The sequence below is a fragment of the Stenella coeruleoalba genome (genome assembly GCF_951394435.1).
Source record: "Stenella coeruleoalba genome assembly, chromosome: 20".
Lineage (NCBI taxonomy): Eukaryota > Metazoa > Chordata > Mammalia > Artiodactyla > Delphinidae > Stenella > Stenella coeruleoalba.
Window position 1 is genome coordinate 46,950,432 of NC_137166.1, and position 20,975 is coordinate 46,971,406.

General features: G+C 51.6%; 2 protein-coding genes across 3 annotated transcripts in view; both read right to left on the reverse strand.

Moving 5' to 3' along the window:
- LOC307179490 (cytochrome P450 2A13-like) overlaps nucleotides 1-20,975 on the reverse strand; it is a 79,625-nt gene that overhangs the window by 49,079 nt on the left and 9,571 nt on the right. Inside the window, exon 4 of one of the 2 annotated variants that reach the window (XM_079908706.1) lies at nucleotides 15,483-16,062. The exons of the other annotated variant lie outside the window; for it this stretch is intronic. The gene's annotated coding sequence lies outside the window, so the exon portion shown is untranslated. Of the gene's footprint in view, nucleotides 1-15,482; nucleotides 16,063-20,975 lie in introns of those variants that run through there. 2 annotated transcript variants of the gene reach the window in all.
- The window catches only part of LOC307178449 (uncharacterized protein), a gene marked incomplete at its 5' end in the record, with an annotated part of 53,283 nt that overhangs the window by 1,085 nt on the left and 31,223 nt on the right, over nucleotides 1-20,975 (reverse strand). The window contains 17 exon segments of the mRNA XM_079906643.1: nucleotides 91-213; nucleotides 217-282; nucleotides 370-542; nucleotides 940-1,080; nucleotides 1,225-1,374; nucleotides 1,789-1,896; nucleotides 3,485-3,579; nucleotides 7,122-7,211; nucleotides 7,213-7,279; nucleotides 8,424-8,571; nucleotides 9,176-9,240; nucleotides 9,243-9,261; nucleotides 9,265-9,362; nucleotides 10,217-10,358; nucleotides 10,758-10,777; nucleotides 10,780-10,933; nucleotides 11,236-11,466. Of these exon segments, the coding sequence (XP_079762769.1) occupies nucleotides 91-213; nucleotides 217-282; nucleotides 370-542; nucleotides 940-1,080; nucleotides 1,225-1,374; nucleotides 1,789-1,896; nucleotides 3,485-3,579; nucleotides 7,122-7,211; nucleotides 7,213-7,279; nucleotides 8,424-8,571; nucleotides 9,176-9,240; nucleotides 9,243-9,261; nucleotides 9,265-9,362; nucleotides 10,217-10,358; nucleotides 10,758-10,777; nucleotides 10,780-10,933; nucleotides 11,236-11,466 (1,890 nt within the window).

Genomic DNA, 20,975 nt, shown 5'->3' on the forward strand with positions numbered 1-20,975 from the left:
AGAGTCAGTGCTCTGGATGCTTAGGCCTGCTCATCTCTGTTAACAGGCCCTCCCCAGGCCCTGCGCAGGATTCCCAGTCTTGGTGGCCACCTTGGGCAGGAAGTGACTGCGCAGGTGGGCCTCACAGGTGAGGGCACGCGGCAGCTCCAGCGGCAGCACGCTAAAGACGCTTTGGATCTCCTGCAGCGTGGCGTCGGTGTAGGGCAGGCGTTCTTAGTCCTCCAGGCTTGGGGCGCACATTCGACCTACCACGGGATCCAACTCCGCCTGCGCTTTGGCTGGGGCCGGCAGAGATGTGAACTACCCCAGCCTCCAGCCAACCCACAACCCTAGCCGCCTCATCCCTAGCTGTCCAGCTCAGAAGCCTACCACCTCTGGGTATTTGAGCAGAATGAGGAGTCCGTAGCGCAGGGTGGTGCTTGTGGTCTCAGTACCGCCAAGGAAGTGGTTATGCGTCGTCATCACCAATGTCTCCTGGAAATGGCTCTCCGGGTCCTTCTGTGGGTAGAGGAGCCAGGCATCTGCTGGTGGGCAGCAGGGCCCTGTACCTTACCCGTTTGTTCAGGAAGCAATCGAAATTGCGGGGTTCCCCGGGCTGCCGGTTGCTGCTGGGTTTGCTGAGAGGTGAAAACTCTAAGCTCTGCTAAGTTTCAGAAGATTCCGTGGTGTGGGCCTGGGAGCCATTTTAGGAGGAAGGGGAAAATGTACATCTGGGGGGACAGGAAATCAATAGGACCTTGAACAAGACCATTCGTGTCCCTATGGGGAGACTGGACCAGGACTTTGATGTAGGTTCTAAAACTCTTCCATTCCAAGATTCTAAGACTGCCCCATTCTAATGATCCAATGTAGGTAGGTCCATGTACTTGGAATTTGGCATAGACTGGGCACACGAGGGAGGGATGGGGGCCGACCCTCTCACCTCATCCTATCTGGAACTCATGATGCAGAAGTTGTCACTGAAGAGGTCCAGGAGCCTCAGGAACTCTGGGTCCTCGTAGCCATAGCGGTTCTCAAAGACCACGGAACACATAACCTTAAATACAGCATTATCTAGTAGCCGCCGGGGGTCGAACGGAGCTCCCGGGAGTGGGAACATGACAAGGTCATACGCTGTGTCTCGGCCCCCACCCAGCTCTTGGGTTTACTGGCTTCATTCCACCCAAACGCCTTCCCTAGGGCACACCCACAACAGGTCCCTATCCTTTTCCGACCAGGCCGTACCAACGCTGTCTTGAAATTCGCCAAGCAGACAAGGCGCCTCTTCCAGGACACGGTCCTCGATGGTCCGCGTACCCAAGCCGAACTCCTTAAGTGCTCCAAGTGCAAAATTGCGCAGCGTCCGCCAGCGCTGCCCGTTAGAAGCCACGATGCCTGGGGGAGTGGAACAAAGAAGGGGACGGGCCGGGGAGTTAGCCACGCCCCATCCCGGAAGCATCCCGTAGTGAAGTCGACTTCCTCGCAACTCTTCGCTCTGCTTCATTTCCTGGTCTTTTGGTTGCTACCCCAGCCTTCTCGGGCCTATCCGCACATTGGCCGCACCTCTGCTGGTCCCGATTCCTCATCCACGTGCTGGCTCTCTTTGGCCTTGACTCTTAGGCTCTTCTCTTCTACTGGCTGCACAAGGATCCAGCCTCCCCCACCGCCATTCGACCCCTACACTGTGGCTCCTACCCAACCTCTCCTCAGAACCCTTGACTCTATTAGGCCCCGCTCCATTTCCCCCGGTCTCGCTCCGTATCGCAAACTGGACGTTCCCGGTCCGCACTTCCGCCGCCCAGGCCTCACCGTTTCCGCGTGTGAAGCGTTCGAAGGCTGCCCTGGCCCCGCGGCCGGAGAAGGCATCCGCTTGCAGCACTAATGCGTCCCGCTGCGCTGCGTAGCTGCACGGCACCACTGCAGGGCGCGGGCCCAGCCACACGGTGAACACCGGACCCCAGCGTCCAGGGAGCTACACGGAGCCGGTGCTCAGCGGGCCCGGGTCTGGGCTCCTGACCCCTCCGCCATCGAGACCCCAGAGCCCGGACCCCAGCTCCCTTCTCCTTCAGACCCAGGAGTCCAGCTCCACCGCCTTCCCTCAAAATCTAGAAGTCCAGGTCCCCAGCCCCCTGCACCCTCAGAACTAGGTATCTGGGCCCTCAGCACCTCCCCAGCCTTGAGCCAGAACAGACCTCTCTGCTCCCCGTCCCCTAGGACCAGACTACTCGCCCCAGGCTCCCCCTCCCTTGGGACCCGGGAGTCGGGGGTGGGGTGGGGTGGGGTGGGGTGGCAGCGAGACTCCGCCCTGAACCAGGAGCTCAGGGCCACTGCCCCTTTTCCCTCCAGATCTAACTTCCCACCCCCAGTCTCCTTTCCCAGAAGGCAGGACTCCAGGCCCCTCACCCTCTGTCAGGATTCGGGGTCCGAGCCCTCAGCTCTGTCTTCATTCAGAGAACCAGGAGTTCTAGCCCCCAGCCCCAGCTCCAGGAATCCAGAATCCTGTTACCCCACCCACTGTCGGGGCTACCTCCGTGAGTGCACGGTCCAGGTGTCCAGACTCGAGCTGCAGCAAGTTCCACCGAAGCGGGAGCGGTACGGGCCCAGGGGTAGGGCTGCCTGCATCTGAGCGCCAGGTGCACCCCAACCCCGCCTGGCTGCCTGCACCTCTTCTCCTCTTTGATTCCCTTGGGGTCTTGGGTGGCGCAGGGATGGAGACTGAAAGTGGGAGGGGTGGCCGCCTTTAGGATGCTCATTCTGTAATTCCCCAACCCAAAGTCTGCACCCCGCCCCCAGCCCTCTCACTGCTGGCCTTGGCTCCTCCTGGCCTTTTGTGTGTGTGTGTGTGCCTGCCTCAGCCTGTCCTATTTGGCAGCCTTAATGCACTAGCATTTTCATGTCAGCATACCTGGTCAACAGGTGCACCCTCTTGAACCCCCAGCACCTGTGGGTCCATCTCACTTGGCCTATAGCTGTGCCTTCCTAATCCCCTGGCCACCTCTGGGCCCATGACCACTGAACGCTGTACCTTGTACTTCTGATAACTCAAAACATCCTGACTGCTAAATACACTTCTTAGAGCACTCCTGGTGATGTGTCCATTCGCCTGGCACTCCTGTGCCCTGTGCCTGTGATTCCTGGGGACTCGCACCTGAGCCCTTGTCACACCCACACCCATTGCTCTTGGAGCTCTGTATGCCATACATGTCTCCCAGATGCTCACTCAAGTCCCCTAGCGTCCTGGTGCCCATCAGCTTGGCACTTCCATGCCTATCCTATGACTCCTGGCTGCCTTCCCATGGTTGACACCCTTGTATTTCCACACTTAGGCCCTGCCCTGAACTCCTGCCATCTCTATTCCCAATGCTCTGGCTCCCAGATGCCCCAAATGTCCTATGCCTATGCTGCTACACCCCTGGTCTCCAGTCCCCTAGACTCCTCAGTGGGCACCCCCGCCGGATGCCAGGCCACGATGGACCAGGGGCGGGGGTTGTGGCTGAGTCTGTACTTGGAACAGACTGTTCAGGAATGCGGCCCACCCTGCCGCCCACCCTGCCGTGCCGGATCCAGCCTTCCGCCAGGTACCTGGCACAGGGCCCAGACCTGGGGAGACCGTGGGGGAGCTGTGCAGAGTCTGGGACAGGGCTTGTCTCTGGGAGTGTCTCTCTCACTCTCAGTCTCTGTGTTTCTCTGTTCATCTCTCTCTCTTTCTCTCTCTTCCCATTTCTCTCTCTCTCTCTCTGTTTCACTCTCAGTGCCTACCTCTGTTCATGTTTGTCTTCTCTCTCATGTGCTCTCTCTTTTCAATGTCTGTCGTTTTCTCTCCCTGCCTCTTCCAGTTTGTCTTTACCTTAATCTCCCTCTGTCTCTGCTTTCCCATCTTCCTGCCTGTTTGTGTAGCACGTCTCCCTGTCAGCCTTTGTCTGCCTGGTGACTGGCAGGGGCTGAGGGGCAGGGCACTGCTCAGAGGCACTGACTCTGCAGACAGCAGGGCTGCAGCAAGCATGCCCTCGCCACCCCTCCCCCAACTCCCACCCCAGCCTCTCCGATGGATCCTCTTTCTCAGGCTCTTTTCAAGAGCAGGCATTTTGTCTTGTTCACTTCTGTATCCCCAGCACGTAAAATAGTGCTCAGCACACAGTTGGCACTCAGTAAATGTTGCTGAATGAATGCATGGCTTTCTTCATCCCTATTTCTGTCTCTGTTTCTCTCTCTCTCTCTCTCTTTTTTAATTGGAGTATAGTTGCTTTACAATGTGTGTTAGTTTCTGCTGTACAGCGGGGTGAGTCAGCTATGTGTGTACATCTATCCCCTCTTTTTTGGATTTCCTTCCCATTTGGGTCACCACAGTGCATTGAGTAGAGTTCCCTGTGCTATACAGCAGGTTCTCATTAGTTATCTATTTTATACATATACGTGTATATATGTCAATCCCAATCTCCCAATTCATCCCACCCCCCTTTCCCTCCTTGGTGTCCATACGTGTGTTCTCTACATCTGTGTCTCTACTTCTGCCTTGCAAACAGGTTCATCAGTAACATTTTTCTAGACTCTACATATATGCGTTAATATAAGATGTTTTTCCCTTTCTGACTTACTTCACTCTGTATGACAGTCTCTAGGTCCATCCATGTCTCTACAAATGACCCAATTTTGTGGCTGAGTAATATTCCATTGTATATATGTACCACATCTTCTTTACCCATTCTTCTGTTGATGGACATTTAGGTTGCTTCCATGACCTGGCTATTGTAAATAGTGCTGCAGTAAACATTGGGGTGCTTATGGTTAAAATATTATACTTCCCTTTTTTTTTTTTTTTTTTGTGGTACGTGGGCCTCTCACTGTTGTGGCCTCTCCCGTTGCGGAGCACAGGCTCCGGACGCGCAGGCTCAGCGGCCATGGCTCATGGGCCCAGCCGCTCCGCGGCATGTGGGATCTTCCCAGACCGGGGCACGAACCCGTGTCCCCTGCATCGGTAGGCGGACTCTCAACCACTGCGCCACCAGGGAAGCCCTATACTTCCCTTTTAATTCATTTGGTTCCACATTACAAATCTAATCTCAAGTTTGTCATTTACTCTTAGACAATATAAATTCTTGTCTCTGTTTCTCTATAATTCGGACTCTATTTCTCTCAATCTCTGTCTTTGGCTGAATCCTCGTGACTGTCTCCCTTCCTGCCTGTCTCTGTTTCTTCTCTTGCGGCTTCTCTCTGGTTCTCTTTTTGTCCTTTCAGATCTCTGTCTCTTTTCAGCTCTGTGCCTCTCTTAATTTCCATCTTGACTTTAGCATCTCCTTGTCTTTCTTCTCTTTGGGCATCTCTTATCTCTCCCCTTTTCTCAGTTCCTCTCTTTCTCCTCCTCTGTCTCTCTCACTCCCAATCTTTGGTTTTCAGGATCTCTATGTATCTCTCTATCTCTGTCTGTCTCTTTCTCTTCGTCATGTGTTTCTCTTTCGCATCTCTCCATCTTTCTTTCTCAGGACCTCTGAATCTCTCCTTTCCCCCCTCCACCTCTGCGTCCCTGCCTGGGCCCTGGGGCAGACTCTGTGCTTGGCCTGTGGTGGGAACAGTGTGGGGATTAGGGAGCCACCACCCCATGTGGGGGCCACCTATAAGCCTCCCTCCAGCCAGGCCCATACTCAGCAGAGCATGTCCCGGCTTCTGGGTGACCTTGGGGAGACTCCACTCAGGCTAGGGCCTTCCAGGTCACCTCTGCGCATGGCTAGCGGGGCCAGCCTCCTTCTGTCTGACTCCAGCTCAATGAAACGTGAGATGCCTGCTCCTTGAGAAAAGCTACTGTCAGCAGATGTCAGCTTGTCAAGTCCAGTCCCAAGCTGCGAGGCCCCATGCCTGGGACCGCTATCCCCACCCCAGAGGGAGGAAATGCAAGACAAAGAAACAGTCCAATGAGAGGGATGAGAAATGGGGGAGAGTTTCGGTCTTCCAGTGCCTCACTTCCCCATTCATTGCCCTTCCGCTCTTTCTCTGGTCATTTTTGTTTCTTTCTTTGTCTCTGTCTTCTATTCTCTCTCTTTTTTTTTTTTCGGTACGCGGGCCTCTCACTGTTGTGGCCTCTCCCGTTGCGGAGCACAGGCTCCAGACGCGCAGGCCCAGCGGCCATGGCTCATGGGCCTAGCCGCTCCGCGGCATGTGGGATCTTCCCGGACCGGGGCACGAACCCGTGTCCCCTGCATCGGCAGGCGGACTCTCAACCACTGCGCCACCAGGGAAGCCCTCTTCTATTCTCTTTGCGTCCCTAGGTCTCAGTCTCCATATCTCTCTGACTCATAAGATTTTGAAGAGCAGTGTTGGAGCCAGATGATCTGCGTTCCAAACCCAGCTCTGCCCGTTTCTGGCTGTGTAATATTGGGCAAGTCACTTCACCTCTCTGAGCAACCTCAGTTTGCTCATCTGTAAAAATGTATAATAAAATTGCTTTGTCTCATAGGGATATTTAAATGAGGCATTTGGACCAGTGTGTGAATAGGAAGCACTAGGTAAGTGTTAGTAATTGTGATTTCTCAGCCTCTGGGTCTGTTCATTTCTCCGGGTCTCTCACTTTCTCCCTGCTTGCATCTCCATCTTTGTACAGTGCCCTGCATCTCTTGCAGACCTTTTCCATATCTCTCTAGGCTGCTGTCTCTTTCTTGGCCTTGGCTTCTCTGCCTCTGTCTTCATTCGAGCCCTCACAGCCTTTACCTTCCAGCCTGTCTCCAGGAAACAATTTCTCCCAGTTTTTAACCGCCCTAAGGGTGAGGGTTGAACTCATCACAGCCAGGTGTCTCCCCTCTCTGCAACCAGACCTTCCTTCTCCCCATCCTAGAGGACTATCCTCCTCCCTTTAATTCAGCCAAGGCAGGTTCGAATCTATTATAATTTATTATAAATTGATACAAAATCCCCCAAAGTGTGCGCAATAGAACGAGTTCTGTGGATAAAACAAGGCATGCACTTCCCCTTCCCCTTGGCTTTCTCTGCCTCTGGGGACTCAGAAGGTAGACAGGAGCGATGGGGAATGGGCATGCGGCAGGTGAGGGGAAGCGAGTGTGACAGCGAGAGGGATGGGGCGCAGGGGAACGGGCGGTCCTCAACGCTCACTGGCGAACGTGGAAGGGATGCGGCGTCAGCGCGAGCGCAGGCACAGCTGGAAAGGCCGCGGCAAATTGCAGAGGCCGGAGCTGAGCGGGGTCAGGTCGACGTCCTCGGGCGCCCCCAGCGGCTCCAGCAAGAAGCTGCAGGATGGCGGTGAGGAAGAGGAAGAGCTCCCCGCGCCGCAGCGACTCGCCCAGGCACAGCCGGCCTCCCACAGGGAGAAAGGGTGGGCAGGAGCAATGAGACAAGATGGGCTGAGGGGCGCCCTCAACTTTCAAAGGAAAACATGAGAATAATGGCTGGGTACTCACGGACCCATCCATCTAAAAGTCTGGAAAAGACAGTTTAAGTAAATCGTGGACCTGCTGCAAGTGCAACATTGCAGGGGTTCGAGTCCCAACTCTGACAGTACTAGTTTCCTGATCTTGGGCAAGCCACAGTTTCTGGGTAGGTACCTGAAATGGGGAGGGTAATAGTGCCTCAATTTGTTGTTGTGAACATATATAATGCTCTAAGCACTATACTGCTATTAATTTAATCCCCTTAATAACTCCAAGAGGTGGACCTTTCTATGATCTTCATTTTATAGATGTAAAAACCGAGGCACAGGGACGTCCCTCGTGGTCCAGTGGCTAAGACTCCGCATTCCCAATGCAGGGGGCCCCGGTTTGATCCCTGGTCAGGGAACTAGATCCCACATGCCGCAGCTAAGAGTTCGCATGCCGCAACTAAAGATTCCGCATGCTGCAACTAAAGATTCCGCATGCTGCAACTAAGACCTGGTGCAGCCAAATATATAAATAAATACATAAATAAGTAAATATTAAAAAAACAAACAAAACCGAGGCACAGAGAGGTGAAGGAACATATCCAAGGCCACACAGCTAGAAGATGACAAAGCTGGGCTCTGGCAGCAAAGCCCAGCTCTTAGCCACCACTCTCAGAGGTAGCACCTGGTGCACAGTAGGCAATATGGTAAGTTACCTATTATTATTCACCCCACCCCATTTTCTAATACTGAGTTAAACAGGAAAGATTTTTTTCAGCCGGGTAAAGACCAAAGCCAAGAAAAACCAGGACCACTTCAACTGCACCACCCAGTGGAGAGACTGACAGTGACCAAGTCCAAGTTAAATTACAATATTATCCTGACTCCCTGCCTCCCTCCGTGGGGATTTCAGTTGCTATCGGCCTATAGGAGCAGAGTTGGGAAGGAGAAGGAAATGTCTTTGCATCTCCAAAGCTGAGGATGGGATGGGACGAAGAAGTGAGAGGGTTTGGGGAGTGGAACTAGGCCTGGGGAATGCAGGTGGAATACGGGGCCAGAAAGACTGGATCTTGTCCCTGGCCACTCTCACCGGCTGAGAAAGGCATGAAGGCAGGGCTCTTCTTGAAGGACTGATTGGCAACCAGAAAATGCTCAGGGTTGAATTCCCAGGGCGTCAGAAATTGGCTGGGGTCGTAGTGGACTGTATTAAGGAGGGTGATGATATCCGTGCCCCATGTGGGTGGAGAGGCAGAATCAGTGGTGTTAGAAGGGCTGGGAGGTTCCCAAACTAGGATTTCCACTGTGCAGAGCTGGGAGTCTTGGGGACATGATAAGGGGTGGTGGAGCATAGGACTCCACAGGGGTCCAGGAAGTCTAGGGTGTGGGAGTCTAGGGTTCCCAGTGATGGGTGCTGGAAATGGTTTTGTTGGGGTCTGAGCCAGGGATGCAGGATACCCCCCTTGTAGGAAGAGATTTGGGGTTCCTGGGGTGGGAGTGCAGTCTCTGAGAACAGTATTTAGGTACAGGGGCTCCCCAGGATGAGGTCTCAGACCTTGGGGATTTCAGAGAGGGTCTTAGGAAAGGAGCCTGTCATAGGGAAGAGGTCTGGGGTTCAGGACGTGGTCTAGTCCACTATGCTGTGGCATACGGCTGAGTTTCTGGATTTAAGGGCCTCAGATGTCTGTTGTTAGGGCTTGGGTTGCCAGTTGCTAAGGTCCGGGGTGCTGATCGCTAGGGCCTGGGATATTCCTTGCTAGAGCCGCAGATGCCTGTTGCAAGAGCCTGGGATGCCTCTTCCTAAGGTTTCAGGTGTCGTTTGCCAGGTGTCCAGAGCACCTTGGGTAGCAGGAAGCCTTGAAAAGTCGTGTCCCGAGTGACGTGGTGTGGAAAGCTCATGGGATGACGTCTGCGAAGCGCTGCACCTAGTGGATCACCGCATCTGTGTAAGGCATGGCTGCTCGGTCCTCCAGCGCAGGCAGCCACGCGCGTCCCAACACGCGGTCGATCTCCTCCTGTACGCGGGCTGCAGGTGGAGGGGGGAGCGTTGTTGAGGGTATCAGCAGGCTTGACTGTGCTGAGAAGAGGTGTGTGACTGCGTGTGGAAGGGGTCCAGTCAATGCTTTCCAGTCGGGGGGCGGGGCGCGCTGCAGGGATGCATGTGAAGGTTAGCTGGAGCTTCGGAGGGAGGCATTGAGTTCAGAGATGTAGGTGAGGGCGTAAGTTTCGTTCGTGCCAGGGCTCCTAGGGGCGGGGTTGTGCGGAGGGGGTTCGGGGCTGCTTAGGGTCCAGGCCCCTGATGGGATTGCCGGCGGGACTTCGAGGACCAGGGCTGCAGGAGGATGGATGGAGTGAGTGGGGTGTGCGGGAGAGCTGAGAAATCGGTGGTGAAGCAGGTGGCAAAGACCCAGTCGGTCTCCGCACAGCGTCCTGGAGGCCAAGGTTCCGCGAAAGACCCAGAGGTGGGGTTTGGGGAGGCGGGGTCGCAGACTGTGAGGTGTGGGCCGTTCAGACTGTGTGGGAGGAGATGGGTTCCTGGGGAGGCCCGGTGGCTGAGGCTCTGGGGCCGGGCTCTGGGCGGGCTGCGCGAGTTGTGTGGGCAGGGTCAGAGGTGGGCGGCAAAGCAAGATCATGCGGGCGGGGTCTGCGTCCCGGCAGACCCGGCAGGCTGTGTGGACCGCGGGGACCACGTGGGTGGGGTCAGCCTCCGGTGGGCTTGCGGGTTTGGCTGTGCGACCCAGGCGCGAGCTGGAGGCTCTCACTCCAGACACACTGGGCTGGAGCTCATTGTTTGTGGGCGGGGCTTCGAGGCGGGAGGAGCGGGTGTGCTCTACCGCGCCGTGTGGGCGGGTCTCCCCACCAGGCTCCCGGCGCTCGCACCTTGCACTTTTGGATACTTCATGAGCGCGAGGAAAGCGTGGCGCAGCGTGGTACCCACGGTCTCGGAGCCTCCAAAGAGCAGATTGTGTGTGGTCATCAGCAGAGTATCCATGTGGAAGTGGCTCAGCGGGTCCTGCTTCTCCTGCGGGGGATAAGAGGTGGGGATGTGACCAAGGCCGCGGGGAGATCCTGCGGGCTCGGATCCTGTGCGACCCATTCCCCACAGACCTGTACAACTGCTACTGGGTGCCACTTCAGCCCCTCCTCTCTTTAACTTTCTTTCCTTGGGGATGCTGGGGAGCGCGGAAGGGCAGGGTAGGGAGAATCTCAGCCGCGGGTCCCACAATAACAAATCCTTAAGGATTTCTTAAAGAGCTGTTAATTGGCGGAGGCCCCGAGTGGCCCCAGCAGAGCCAGCTGTTCCAGCTTCACTTCCCGGATGTGGGGAGATTAAACCCAAACGCGGTCAACTCGGGATCCTTGTTGGTTTGAGGCAGGATAGCAGGTCAGACCAGAGATGAGACTTCCAGGCAGGGCTTACCTGTGCCATGTTGGTAAGGAGCAATCAATGACGTCCCGGGGAGAGTTTGGGTCGAGGGAGGCCTGGTGGTCACAGACACTGCGGGCGATGAGGTCCTTCATGCGTCCGAAGTTCTGGAAAAGGTGTTGGTGCAGCCCGGGCACCCAGTCCAGGAGGCTCGGAAAGATATTGTACCGCTGAGGATGGAGCAGAGCTGTAGGGATTAGGAGGAACAGACAGGCAGGGAGGTAGGGTGCGTGCGTGCGTGCGTGTGTGTGTGTGTGTGTGTGTGTGTGTGTGTAGCGTGGGGCGGGGGCTATGTGTAGGTGGAGCCCCTGTGGAGTGGGCAGGGCCGCATACCTCGGGGGCGGGGTCAGAGACAGAAAGGGGCGGGGCCTTGCAGGGCCAATCGCAATTCCTTCCCTGCCCACTGCTTCCCCTATATCCCTGGAAGGGCTGGACCCCCAACCCTCTCGCCCGTGGAACTAAGCCTCCTGACCTCTCCCCAGGGGCTGCTCATGATTTGGAACTTGTCATTGATGGGGTGGATAAGGGTGAGCAGACGCTTATCGTCGTAGTCGAAACGGCTGCCGAAGATCACGGAGCAGATAATGTTGGACACCGAGCGGCTCAGCACAAACTTGGGGTCGAAGGGCTCGCCTGAGGGTGAGGGGCTAACGGGTCGGGGAGACGCAGTGTGCAAGACACCAGACCCCAGGCGGTAACACCACTAGCAGCACAGAACACAGGCTCCTGGCCACCTAACATGCAGCATAACAACACCCCAAAAGTATCTGGCAACACAGCATACAACACAATATTACACACAGTGTCTGACAATACAGTGTCTGGCAATACCAAGCTGCCGTACAGGATATTCTCGGCAACACAACTCACAGCATACACAATACACCAGACACACAGCATACAACACAATATTACACACAGTGTCTGACAATATTACACACAGTGTCTGGCAATACCAAGCTGCTGTACAGGATATTCTCGGCAACACAGATCACAGCATACACACTACACCAGACACACAGCATACAACACAATATTACACACAGTGTCTGACAATACTACCTCACTTGGCAATGACACACAGCAGCACAACCTAACACCCAATGACCTGACGACCCAACAGATCACGGAAAACAACACGAAAACAACACATTCCTGCATTAGCCATTACATGATAGCTCGGCCCAGCAAACTGAACCTGGAGTTAAATAGACGTAGTTTGGATCTTGGCTTGGACTCTTAGTCTAGGCATGACCTAGGCGAACCGACTTCCCTTCTCTGAGCCTCAGTTTTCTCATCTGTAAAATGGGTGTGTTCTGGAGGGTCTGGTCCAACTGGCAGTGGCTGCTCCAGATGTGTGCTCAGGAGCTCTGAATGTGTCTGGGGGTAGAGGGGCTGCTCTGAAATCATCTCTGTCCACACCACCTTGTCCCCCTTTTTCCTAGTTCTCCCAGTGACTTTTAATCCCTCCCATCTTCCTGCATTATTTGCATGGGTCCGGGGCTCACAGCCAGCTGCAGTGATGCCCTGAGTGGGTTCCTTGGGAACCCCACCTCCCCCTCCTACAGGCTCACCTCAGCTCTTCTCACTGTGGCCAGTGGTGTCCATTTGCCCTGGATTGGGGTGAAGTCTTCTCCATTTTTTGCCACTGGGGACCCTGAATCTGGTTCTGGGTCTGGTTTGGGGTTACAGAGCTCTGGCAAAATGAAGGGGCAAGGATGGGGGCAGGATCTCTGTCGGGCAGAAGTTTTCTCATTCTCTGGGGGCCCATTTTCACAACTCTTCTCACCCTTTCTGTCTTTTGCAGCTTGTCTCTGAAATTCTGTATGTGTCTCTCTTTGCTTCTGCTTCTGAAACTTTTTGTCTCTTTTTATGTCTCTGTCTCTCTCATTCTCTCTCCCTTTGTGTCTCTGGGTCTCTATCTTTCACCCTCTATTCTATCTCTAATTCTCTTTGCGCCCTTTCTCTTTCTCTCTGCTTCTTTCTCCCTGTAATCTTTCTCAGTCACCATCTTCTCCTGACTGTCTGGGTGTCTCCCTGCCTCTTTTTCTTTCTGTCTCTCACACCTCCAAGAGCTGGACTGCAGTGGACAGGACTGAAGCCAGGCTAAGGTTGAAGGAGGATTTGGGAGAAGGGTGGGGCAGGCAGAAGCCTCAGGAGAAAGGACCTCAGACGTGAATGGTAGCCCCGCTACTGCCCACGTACACCTCTGATCTCTGGTGGCCTTAGCCTTGCAGCAGCTTGAAGCAGGGTTTCAGTTCCCGGCCAGTGATTGTGGTCAGTTCGCGGTGGTGAGAGCACCGAATCCTAGCCATAGACCACCGGTCAGCGACAAGGTCCCTGGCCCTTCAGCTTTGCAGAAAAGAATTCCCACAAAGACGGAAAGTAGTGAAACAAGTAAAGTAGTTATTAGGAGAAAAAAGTACAGTACGTGTGGATAGACACACGGGCAGACTCAGAGAGAGAGTCATGCCCTTGTGGCAGTTTAAATCACTTATTTCTTCCAGGTTTCCTTTGGCCAATCATTTCGATTTGCCTGGCTCAGAGTCCGTATTCAGTTTATCTCAGGACCCTGCCATATGTGCGTGCACATCTCTTAGCCAAGCTGGATTCTACCGAAGAGGTCTGTGGGCAGTTAGCATCACTTACTATGGGGTGGCGCCCCTTCCCATTTTGACCTCGAAGGAGCTTTTCTGTGCATGTTTAGTCAGGGAGGTCTCCTGACTTAGAGAATGAGAAATAAGTGGTCTCTTATCTTCTATCTGGGTAGGGCCCAGCCTCCTCCCTCGGTTGTCCTGCTATGCTTGTCTTGGAGTATTGGTCCACAGGGAACAAATCTCCAATTGCTTTACCCTGGGGTTGGGGGGCGGGCATTAACCTCCTGCCTCACCTCCACCTCCGAGGCTCTCTTAAGCTCCCCACCAGCTCTGTCTGCTCTTGGGTCCCACCCCAGAAACTGGCTGCAGTTACTCAACTCCTTGCTAGGTCAGAAGGGCAAATTGCAAAAACCTGCAGTTGGGCTAGGACTCCAGTTCCTGGAGGTTAGGGTTGGGGAGAGAACCCCAGAAGTCAAGGGTCTGGGAGGCCAGGTGGAGGTGTTGGTGACCCCCCAGGTCCGTTGGTGGACACGATGGTAGTTTTCCCATGGGGGTGGGGGAGGAAGTGCTTGGAGGTTCTGGGGGATTTGACACCCCAGTCCCAGGCATATGTTGGGATGGAGGTGGGGCCCATGCTATTATTTAAGTCCCAGAAAGGCAGGTTGGGGCAGGTCCTGGAAGAGGGGTGAAGGCTTGATTACGGGATTATGTATTTCTAGTTTCCCTTGGCATCTACCCCTACTTCTGGGGGAAAGGAGCAGTACTGGATCTACCTGAACCCCATAAGTGATATTTCCCTGACGCTAGAACTGGGTTGAGAGGGGCCTGATGGGACTGCCTTACTGGGGAACTTGGGATTCACGAGAAGGGGAGTTTTAAGGGGCTTTGAGTTCTTCTGGTGGTGTGACTTGTTCTCCTGCTACAGAGGGAACATGGGGTAGGGAGGGATGTATTGTGAGTTTCCTTAACCTTGGCACTATTGACATTTGGGCTAAATCATTCTTTTTGGGTGGGGGGGACTGTCCTATGAGTGGTAGGATGTTTAGCAGTATCTCTGGTCTCTACCCACTAGATGTCAGTAGCAGACCTCCGCCCAGCTGTAAAAAATCAAAAATGACTCCAGTCATTATCTAATGTCCACTTGGGGGCAAAGTCCAACCCAGTTGGGAAACGCTGGTGGAGAAACTGAAACACACCAAGGGCAGCTGAACCTTCCTCATCTCTAATTAGCCTCTCCTTGAGTCCCAACTGTTACACTTTTTCCTGCTCCCTCAAACCTCCATGACCCTTTCCTTCCACATCACTCTGCTGGTGGTCCCATTTCTTATCCCATAGAGAAAATAGCAATCGGAAGAGAATTAGCTCTTTCTCCACCACTGTGCTCACTCACCTACCAGAATCCGAGCCACATATGCGCCTTCTGGCTTGCGGGATCTTAGTTCCCCGACCAAGGATCAAACCCATGGCCCCTGCAATGGAAGCACAGAGTCCTAACCACTGGACCGCCAGGGAATTCCCATAAATGTTTTTATATTTTCCCTGTCCCAGCCCTGTAATCAACCACTTCTCTAAAGAGTCCTGATTCCTTTTATTGGAAGATGGTATTTAGAAACCAAGATCTGGGTATTAGCTGGGCTTATTGCTAGTGGGATATCCTTGCTTATTGGCCCCCTCAGTGGACAAAACTTGGAGAGCTCTCTCTCTTTCTCTCTCAAAAACAATTCATATTGATATCTCTGATTTCGATCTAACACACAGGGTCCATTCTAGCTTTCCCTATTTGAAAATTCTTTTTAAAAATTAATTAATTAATTAAGTAATTATTTTTTGGCTGTGTTGGGTCTTCATTGCTGTGCGAGGGATTTCTCTAGTTGCAGCGAGCTGGGGCTACTCTTTGTAGCAGTGTACAGGCTTCTCATAGTGGTGGCTTCTCTTGTTGCAGAGCACGGGCTCTAGACATGCAGGCTTCAGTAGTTGTGGCACGCGGGCTCAGTAGTTGTGGCGCATGGGCTTAGTTTCTCCACAGCCTGTGGGATCTTCCCAGACTAGGCCTCGAACCCATGTCCCCTGCATTGGCAGGCAGATTCTTAACCTGCCATAGCATAGCATCTAGTATGGCCCCTGTGCACAGCCCACCTACCCAGGTGTAGAGTGGTGCTGTCCAGGTACCAGATTCTGAAGAAAAGTTCTCATGGAAGAAAACATTCTCATGGACAGTGCAGAGGAGCTTGGAGCCTTCAGAGAGTTCCCTCCCACTGTGGGATGGTGAAGCCAGCACTGGAACGTCTATCCCCAAACACCCCCTATTCCTTGATACCCAACCTAGAGGAGCACTTGGGTGCTTAGAGCGCATGTAACCAAAACAAACAAATGAAAAACACAGTTCATTCATTTATTCAATATGCAGCTCATTTATTCAACAAGCAGCTCTAGTGCTCAGAATCACCCAGTAGACTCTGGCCGTCATACTCTTGTCAAAGGCTGGCAACCATTCTGACTGGTCAGTGCCCATGCCAAACACTTGCAAAAACTTTTCCCACTGAAACTACTATTCAGGCCCATCCTTTACCCCTCAGCTTCTCCCTCACTCTGCCCTTCAGTCTCCCTTCCGTGCAGCTCGTGACACTGTAGACTTGGGGCTCCTCAACAATTCTCTGAACTCTTCCTGCAGCCTCTCCAGTGCCTCTTCTGCGGCAGGAGACCTTGCAGTCAGAACACAAGAAAGACAAAAACTGCTAAAAACTCTATTCTTTCATGGGATCCAGGATTTGGGCTAACATCTGATCACAGTTCTGGGGTCAGCAAAATTATTATATATTATAGAATTAGAAAGGGATAATGGGACTCAGGGTCCCTCAAACGCCTCCTTCACTGTGAGTATGTAGGATTACGACTCTATGCATCTGCTGAAACCCATAGAACTGTACAGCACAAAGAGTGAATTTTATCATATGTAAATTTTAAAAATCCACCAGGATGTAGGGGAACTCAAAATGGAATACAAACTGTAACAACTGAACCTAACTGTATTACCAATTATATACTGTATTTACCTAACTGTTTTACTTAAAAAGGGTGGGGATGAAAAGAACTAACTGAAGTAACTTTGGGAAAAAGAAACTTCACTGTATATTGTATGTCTAAAGACAAAAAAAACTGTACACAAATACTACACTCTAGTTAGTAAATTTATTTCTCACTGGGTGTGGGTTAGCAATTGTGAGACTATTTTATGTACATATGAAAGTTGAACAGATAAGTAAATATATTGTAAAAAAAAAAAATGAGAGTCAAATTCTTGCTAGAAAGGAAAGAATTTTCATGGGACTTCCCTGGTGGTGCAGTGGTTGAGAGTCCGCCTGCCGATGCAGGGGACACGGGTTCGTGCCCCGGTCCGGGAAGATCCCACATGCTGTGGAGCAGCTGGGCCCGTGAGCCATGGCCGCTGAGCCTGCGCGTCCGGAGCCTGTGCTCCGCAACGGGAGAGGCCACAGCGGTGAGAGGTCCGTGTAATGCAAAAAAAACCCCCTAAAAGTAGACTTACCATATGATCCAGCAATCCCACTCCTGGGGATATATATGGAGAAAACTCTAATTCGAACAGATACGTGTACCCCAATGTTCATAGCAGCACTATTGACAATACCCAAGACATGGAAGCAACCTAAATGTCCATCGAGAGATGAATGGATAAAGAAATTGTGATATACATATATACACAGTGGACGATTACTCAGCCATAAAAAAGATTGAAATAATACCATTTGCAGCAACATAGGTGGACTTAAAGATTATCATATTAAGTGAAGTAAGTCAGACAGAGAAAGACAAATACCATATGATATCATTTATATGTGGAATCTAAAAAAATGATACAAATGAACTTATTTACAAACCAGAAATAGACTCACACACATAGAAAACAAACTTACGGTTACCAAAGGGGAAAGTGGCGGGGGGATAAATTAGGAGTTTGGGATTAACATATTCACACAAACTATATATAAAATAGACAAAAAACAAGGAACTATATTCAATATTTTGTAATAACCTATAATGGAAAAGAATCTGAAAAAGTATATATACCTTACGTATAAATATATATATAATATGTATAGCTGAATCACCTTGCTGTATACCTGAAACTAACACAACATTGTAAATGAAGAAATTGGGAGGATTTGGTGATGGAACCAGAACTTGGTTGACTCAAAGTACTCTTCTAATACCATGTGAAACACATTTTTAAAAATCTGCAAGCTGGGTTTAGCTCCACAGACTGTATTCTCTGTTCTCCCGGCTCATCTGCTTGCCTCATTCCCTCACTTCATTAAGGTGTTTGCTCAAAGTCTCCTCACAGAAGCCTGCTCTGAACATTCTATCAGAGACAGCCACCTCCATTCCTCTGTAGCTGTTACCTGCTGTATTCCCTGAGGCACTCACTACTCCCTGACATTAGAATAGACACGTGTTTATCTAGTTACAGCCTCTCTGCCCTCCTAGAAAGTAAACCCCGAGAGAGCAGGACTTATGTCTGTTTGCTACTATGTCCACGTTGCTTGACGTATAAGTGCTCGAGGAATGTTTAGTGAATCAGTAGATGTTATGGCGGTGTGGACTCTGGAGTGAGGCAGACCTGGGCATGAATCCCAGCTCTGCCTCACCCTTTCTGGGTGTCCTAGATAAGGGACCACTCCTTTCTGAGCCTCAGTGACCTTGTCTGACAAATGGGGATGTTGGTCTCTGCACCAAAGGGTTGTTGAGGGAACTCAGTGAACTCAAGCATGCCACAAGCTTAGCAAAGCACCTGACAGTGTGAACAGCTGGTACCTGAGAACTGTTCTTAATCTTTCCTGGGCCTCCCAAAGCCCAGGTAAAGGTACCCTGATATTCTCTCCCTGGGTGAGGCACGGATGAAAAGGGAGGGAGAATTCCAAAGAAGAGGCTGAGGTGCTTTGTTCAGTGTCAGTTTACAGCCCTGAGGCTGAGTTGTGCCCCAGTCCTGAACCTTTCCTCTATGTCAGCGGCAGGTGAGGGTGAGAGAAGAGGTGGAGAGAGATGAGAGTTCCAGTCCCACCAAGCACAGCCCAGCTCTGAGACCCCCTTGCCACCCCAGGAAAGCTTTAGAAAGGGTTTGAATCATTGCATTCTAGAACCTGAGAATCCCAAACCCACACCACTGACATTAATACCTGGATTCTTACAGAAGGGAGTGAGAATAAATTGCCCCCATGTCCACCAAATCCTTTCCTGAGCCTACGTCCTTTCCTACATCTGCCTGTGGGAATGCAAGGTGGTACTATCTCTTTCCCCTCTGCTCCTGGGCACAGGGAGCTCCCTGAAGAGAAGAACACTCACATCCCCCCATTACAACCCTGGGGACTCAGAGACACTCCCCCTCATTGTTCCTTCAGCCTCCCTTTGGCATGTAAAGGGTCAAGGGCCATGGGAATGTGGCTTCCTTATTCAGTCATAGACTTGGAGAGTTGGCCTGGGGTTGAAAGCAGAGATAGGGGAGTTGATGAAGTGAAGACAGACTTAAGGAACTGGGGATTTGAGTGGGGCAGACGGAGAGGAACTCCCCCCTCCTCCTGGGAGCACATCCGTGCGGGTGAGAACTACCCATTAAGCGGTTCCACTACGTAGAGCAATGGTGGCTGGATTGCAGAAGAATACGCAAAGGAGAAATCGAGAGGAGCGCCCACTTGGAAGAAGTCAAACAGCCACAGATGTTCCATCTCAGCAGAACAGATGACAGGTGAATATTCCTGAAGGACTGAGAGGAAAGGCTACACGTGCAGGAGCTTCAAAGAAGGGGGAAGAAGGGGGGAAGGGGTACAAATCAGAAAAACACAGGAAGACATCAGGAAGGGAGTTACACACAAGCTGACAGTCAAAGGCACACTCCGGGAAGTGGAAGACCCCAGAGGTGAGAGTGAAAGACAGATGGAGAAGGGGGCCTGATGAAGCAGCCCAAATCACTTGCTGGTTGTCTCTCAGGTCCCTAGGGGGATTTAAATGTAGGGGGGAATGGACCTAGAGACTGTCATACAGCGTGACGTTAAGTCAGAAAGAGAAAAAATACCGTATGTGTGTGGAATCTAGAAAAATGGTATAGATAATATTATTTGCAGAGCAGAGATAGACACACAGATGTAGAGAACAATCGTATGGATACCAAGGGGGAAAGGGGGGGTGGGATGAATTGAGAGATTGGGATTGACATATATACACTATTGATACTATGTATAGAATAGATAACTGATGAGAACCTTCTGTAGAGCACAGGGAACTCAACTCAGTGCTCTGTGGTGATCTAAATGGGAAGGAAATCCAAAAAAGAGGGGATATATGTATAGTTGATTCACTTTGCAGTACAGTAGAAACTAACACAACATTGTAAAGCAACTATACGCCAATAAAAATTAATTAAAAATAAAATAAAATAAATGTAGGGGGAAGGATTTGGGTATTCAAGGGCTTTGAATGCTGGGCTGAGGAGCCCAGACTTTGTTTCCTAGGTCCCTGAACAAGGATGCTGAGGGATCTCACTGTACACAATGTTTAATTCTTGGTTGACTAGTCAAGACGAGCCTAGGAATCTCCTGGCTGAGAGCGGAGGCAGAGGGGACCCTCACGATGTGCATACTCAGAGGGTGAAGGAGATGAGTCTACTGGGGAATTAGGGAGTGGTGCAACAGAGGAGGGATGACCTCTCTGTGACCCGGTCTCCACCATCACGGACCCTGTCAATTTCTACCCAAATCACTACTTACCTCCTCTTCGGCCTCTAGTCCCCAGCTCCTAGGTGGAACCAGAAGAATCTTCCTCAATACGACCATGTCACTCATTCATCAAGTCAACAAGTATTAATCGAGGACCAACTAACTACAGTTGACCCTTGAACAACACGGGTTTGAATTGTGTCGCAGGTCCACTTGACTTGGATTTTTTTTTTTCAGGAAATACGTACTGTATGTACATGATCAGGGTTAGTTGAATCTGCAGATGTGGAACTGAGGATTCGGAGGGCCGGCTGTAAAGTGACAGGCGGATTTTCCATTGCCAGGAGGCAGCTCCTCCAAACGCTGCATTGTTCCAGGGTCAACTGTAGTTACTGGGAATACAGCAAAGAAAACAGAAAAAAAAAAAGAAAGCCCTGTTCTCACGGAGTTGACACTCTAGTCGGGCTGTCTCCTGTGTACAGCTATGAGAATTTTTCTAGGGTCGATTGCCGGAAGTGGAATTGCTGGGTTGCAGTGTATGTGCAACTTGAACTAGGCTAGGCATTGCCAAATTGCTCTGCAAAGTTAGCTTAACTAATTTATACTCCCACCCACAGTACATAAAGATTCCTGTGTTGACCTTCAATATTTGTTCCTATCAATTATAAACTTTTGCTAATCTGATGAGTGTGAAATATCTCGTTTTAATTTACTTTTCTCCAAATGATTACCGGGTTGGGCATTTCATGTGTGTATCGGCCACTCCCTTTCCTCCTCTGTGAACTGCCTTTTAATACCTTTTGGTTTTTTTCTTGTTGGTTTATAGGAGTTTAGTCTTGTCACTAATCCTTTGTTGGAAGGGCCAGTCCCTCCTTTTTTTTTTTTTTTTT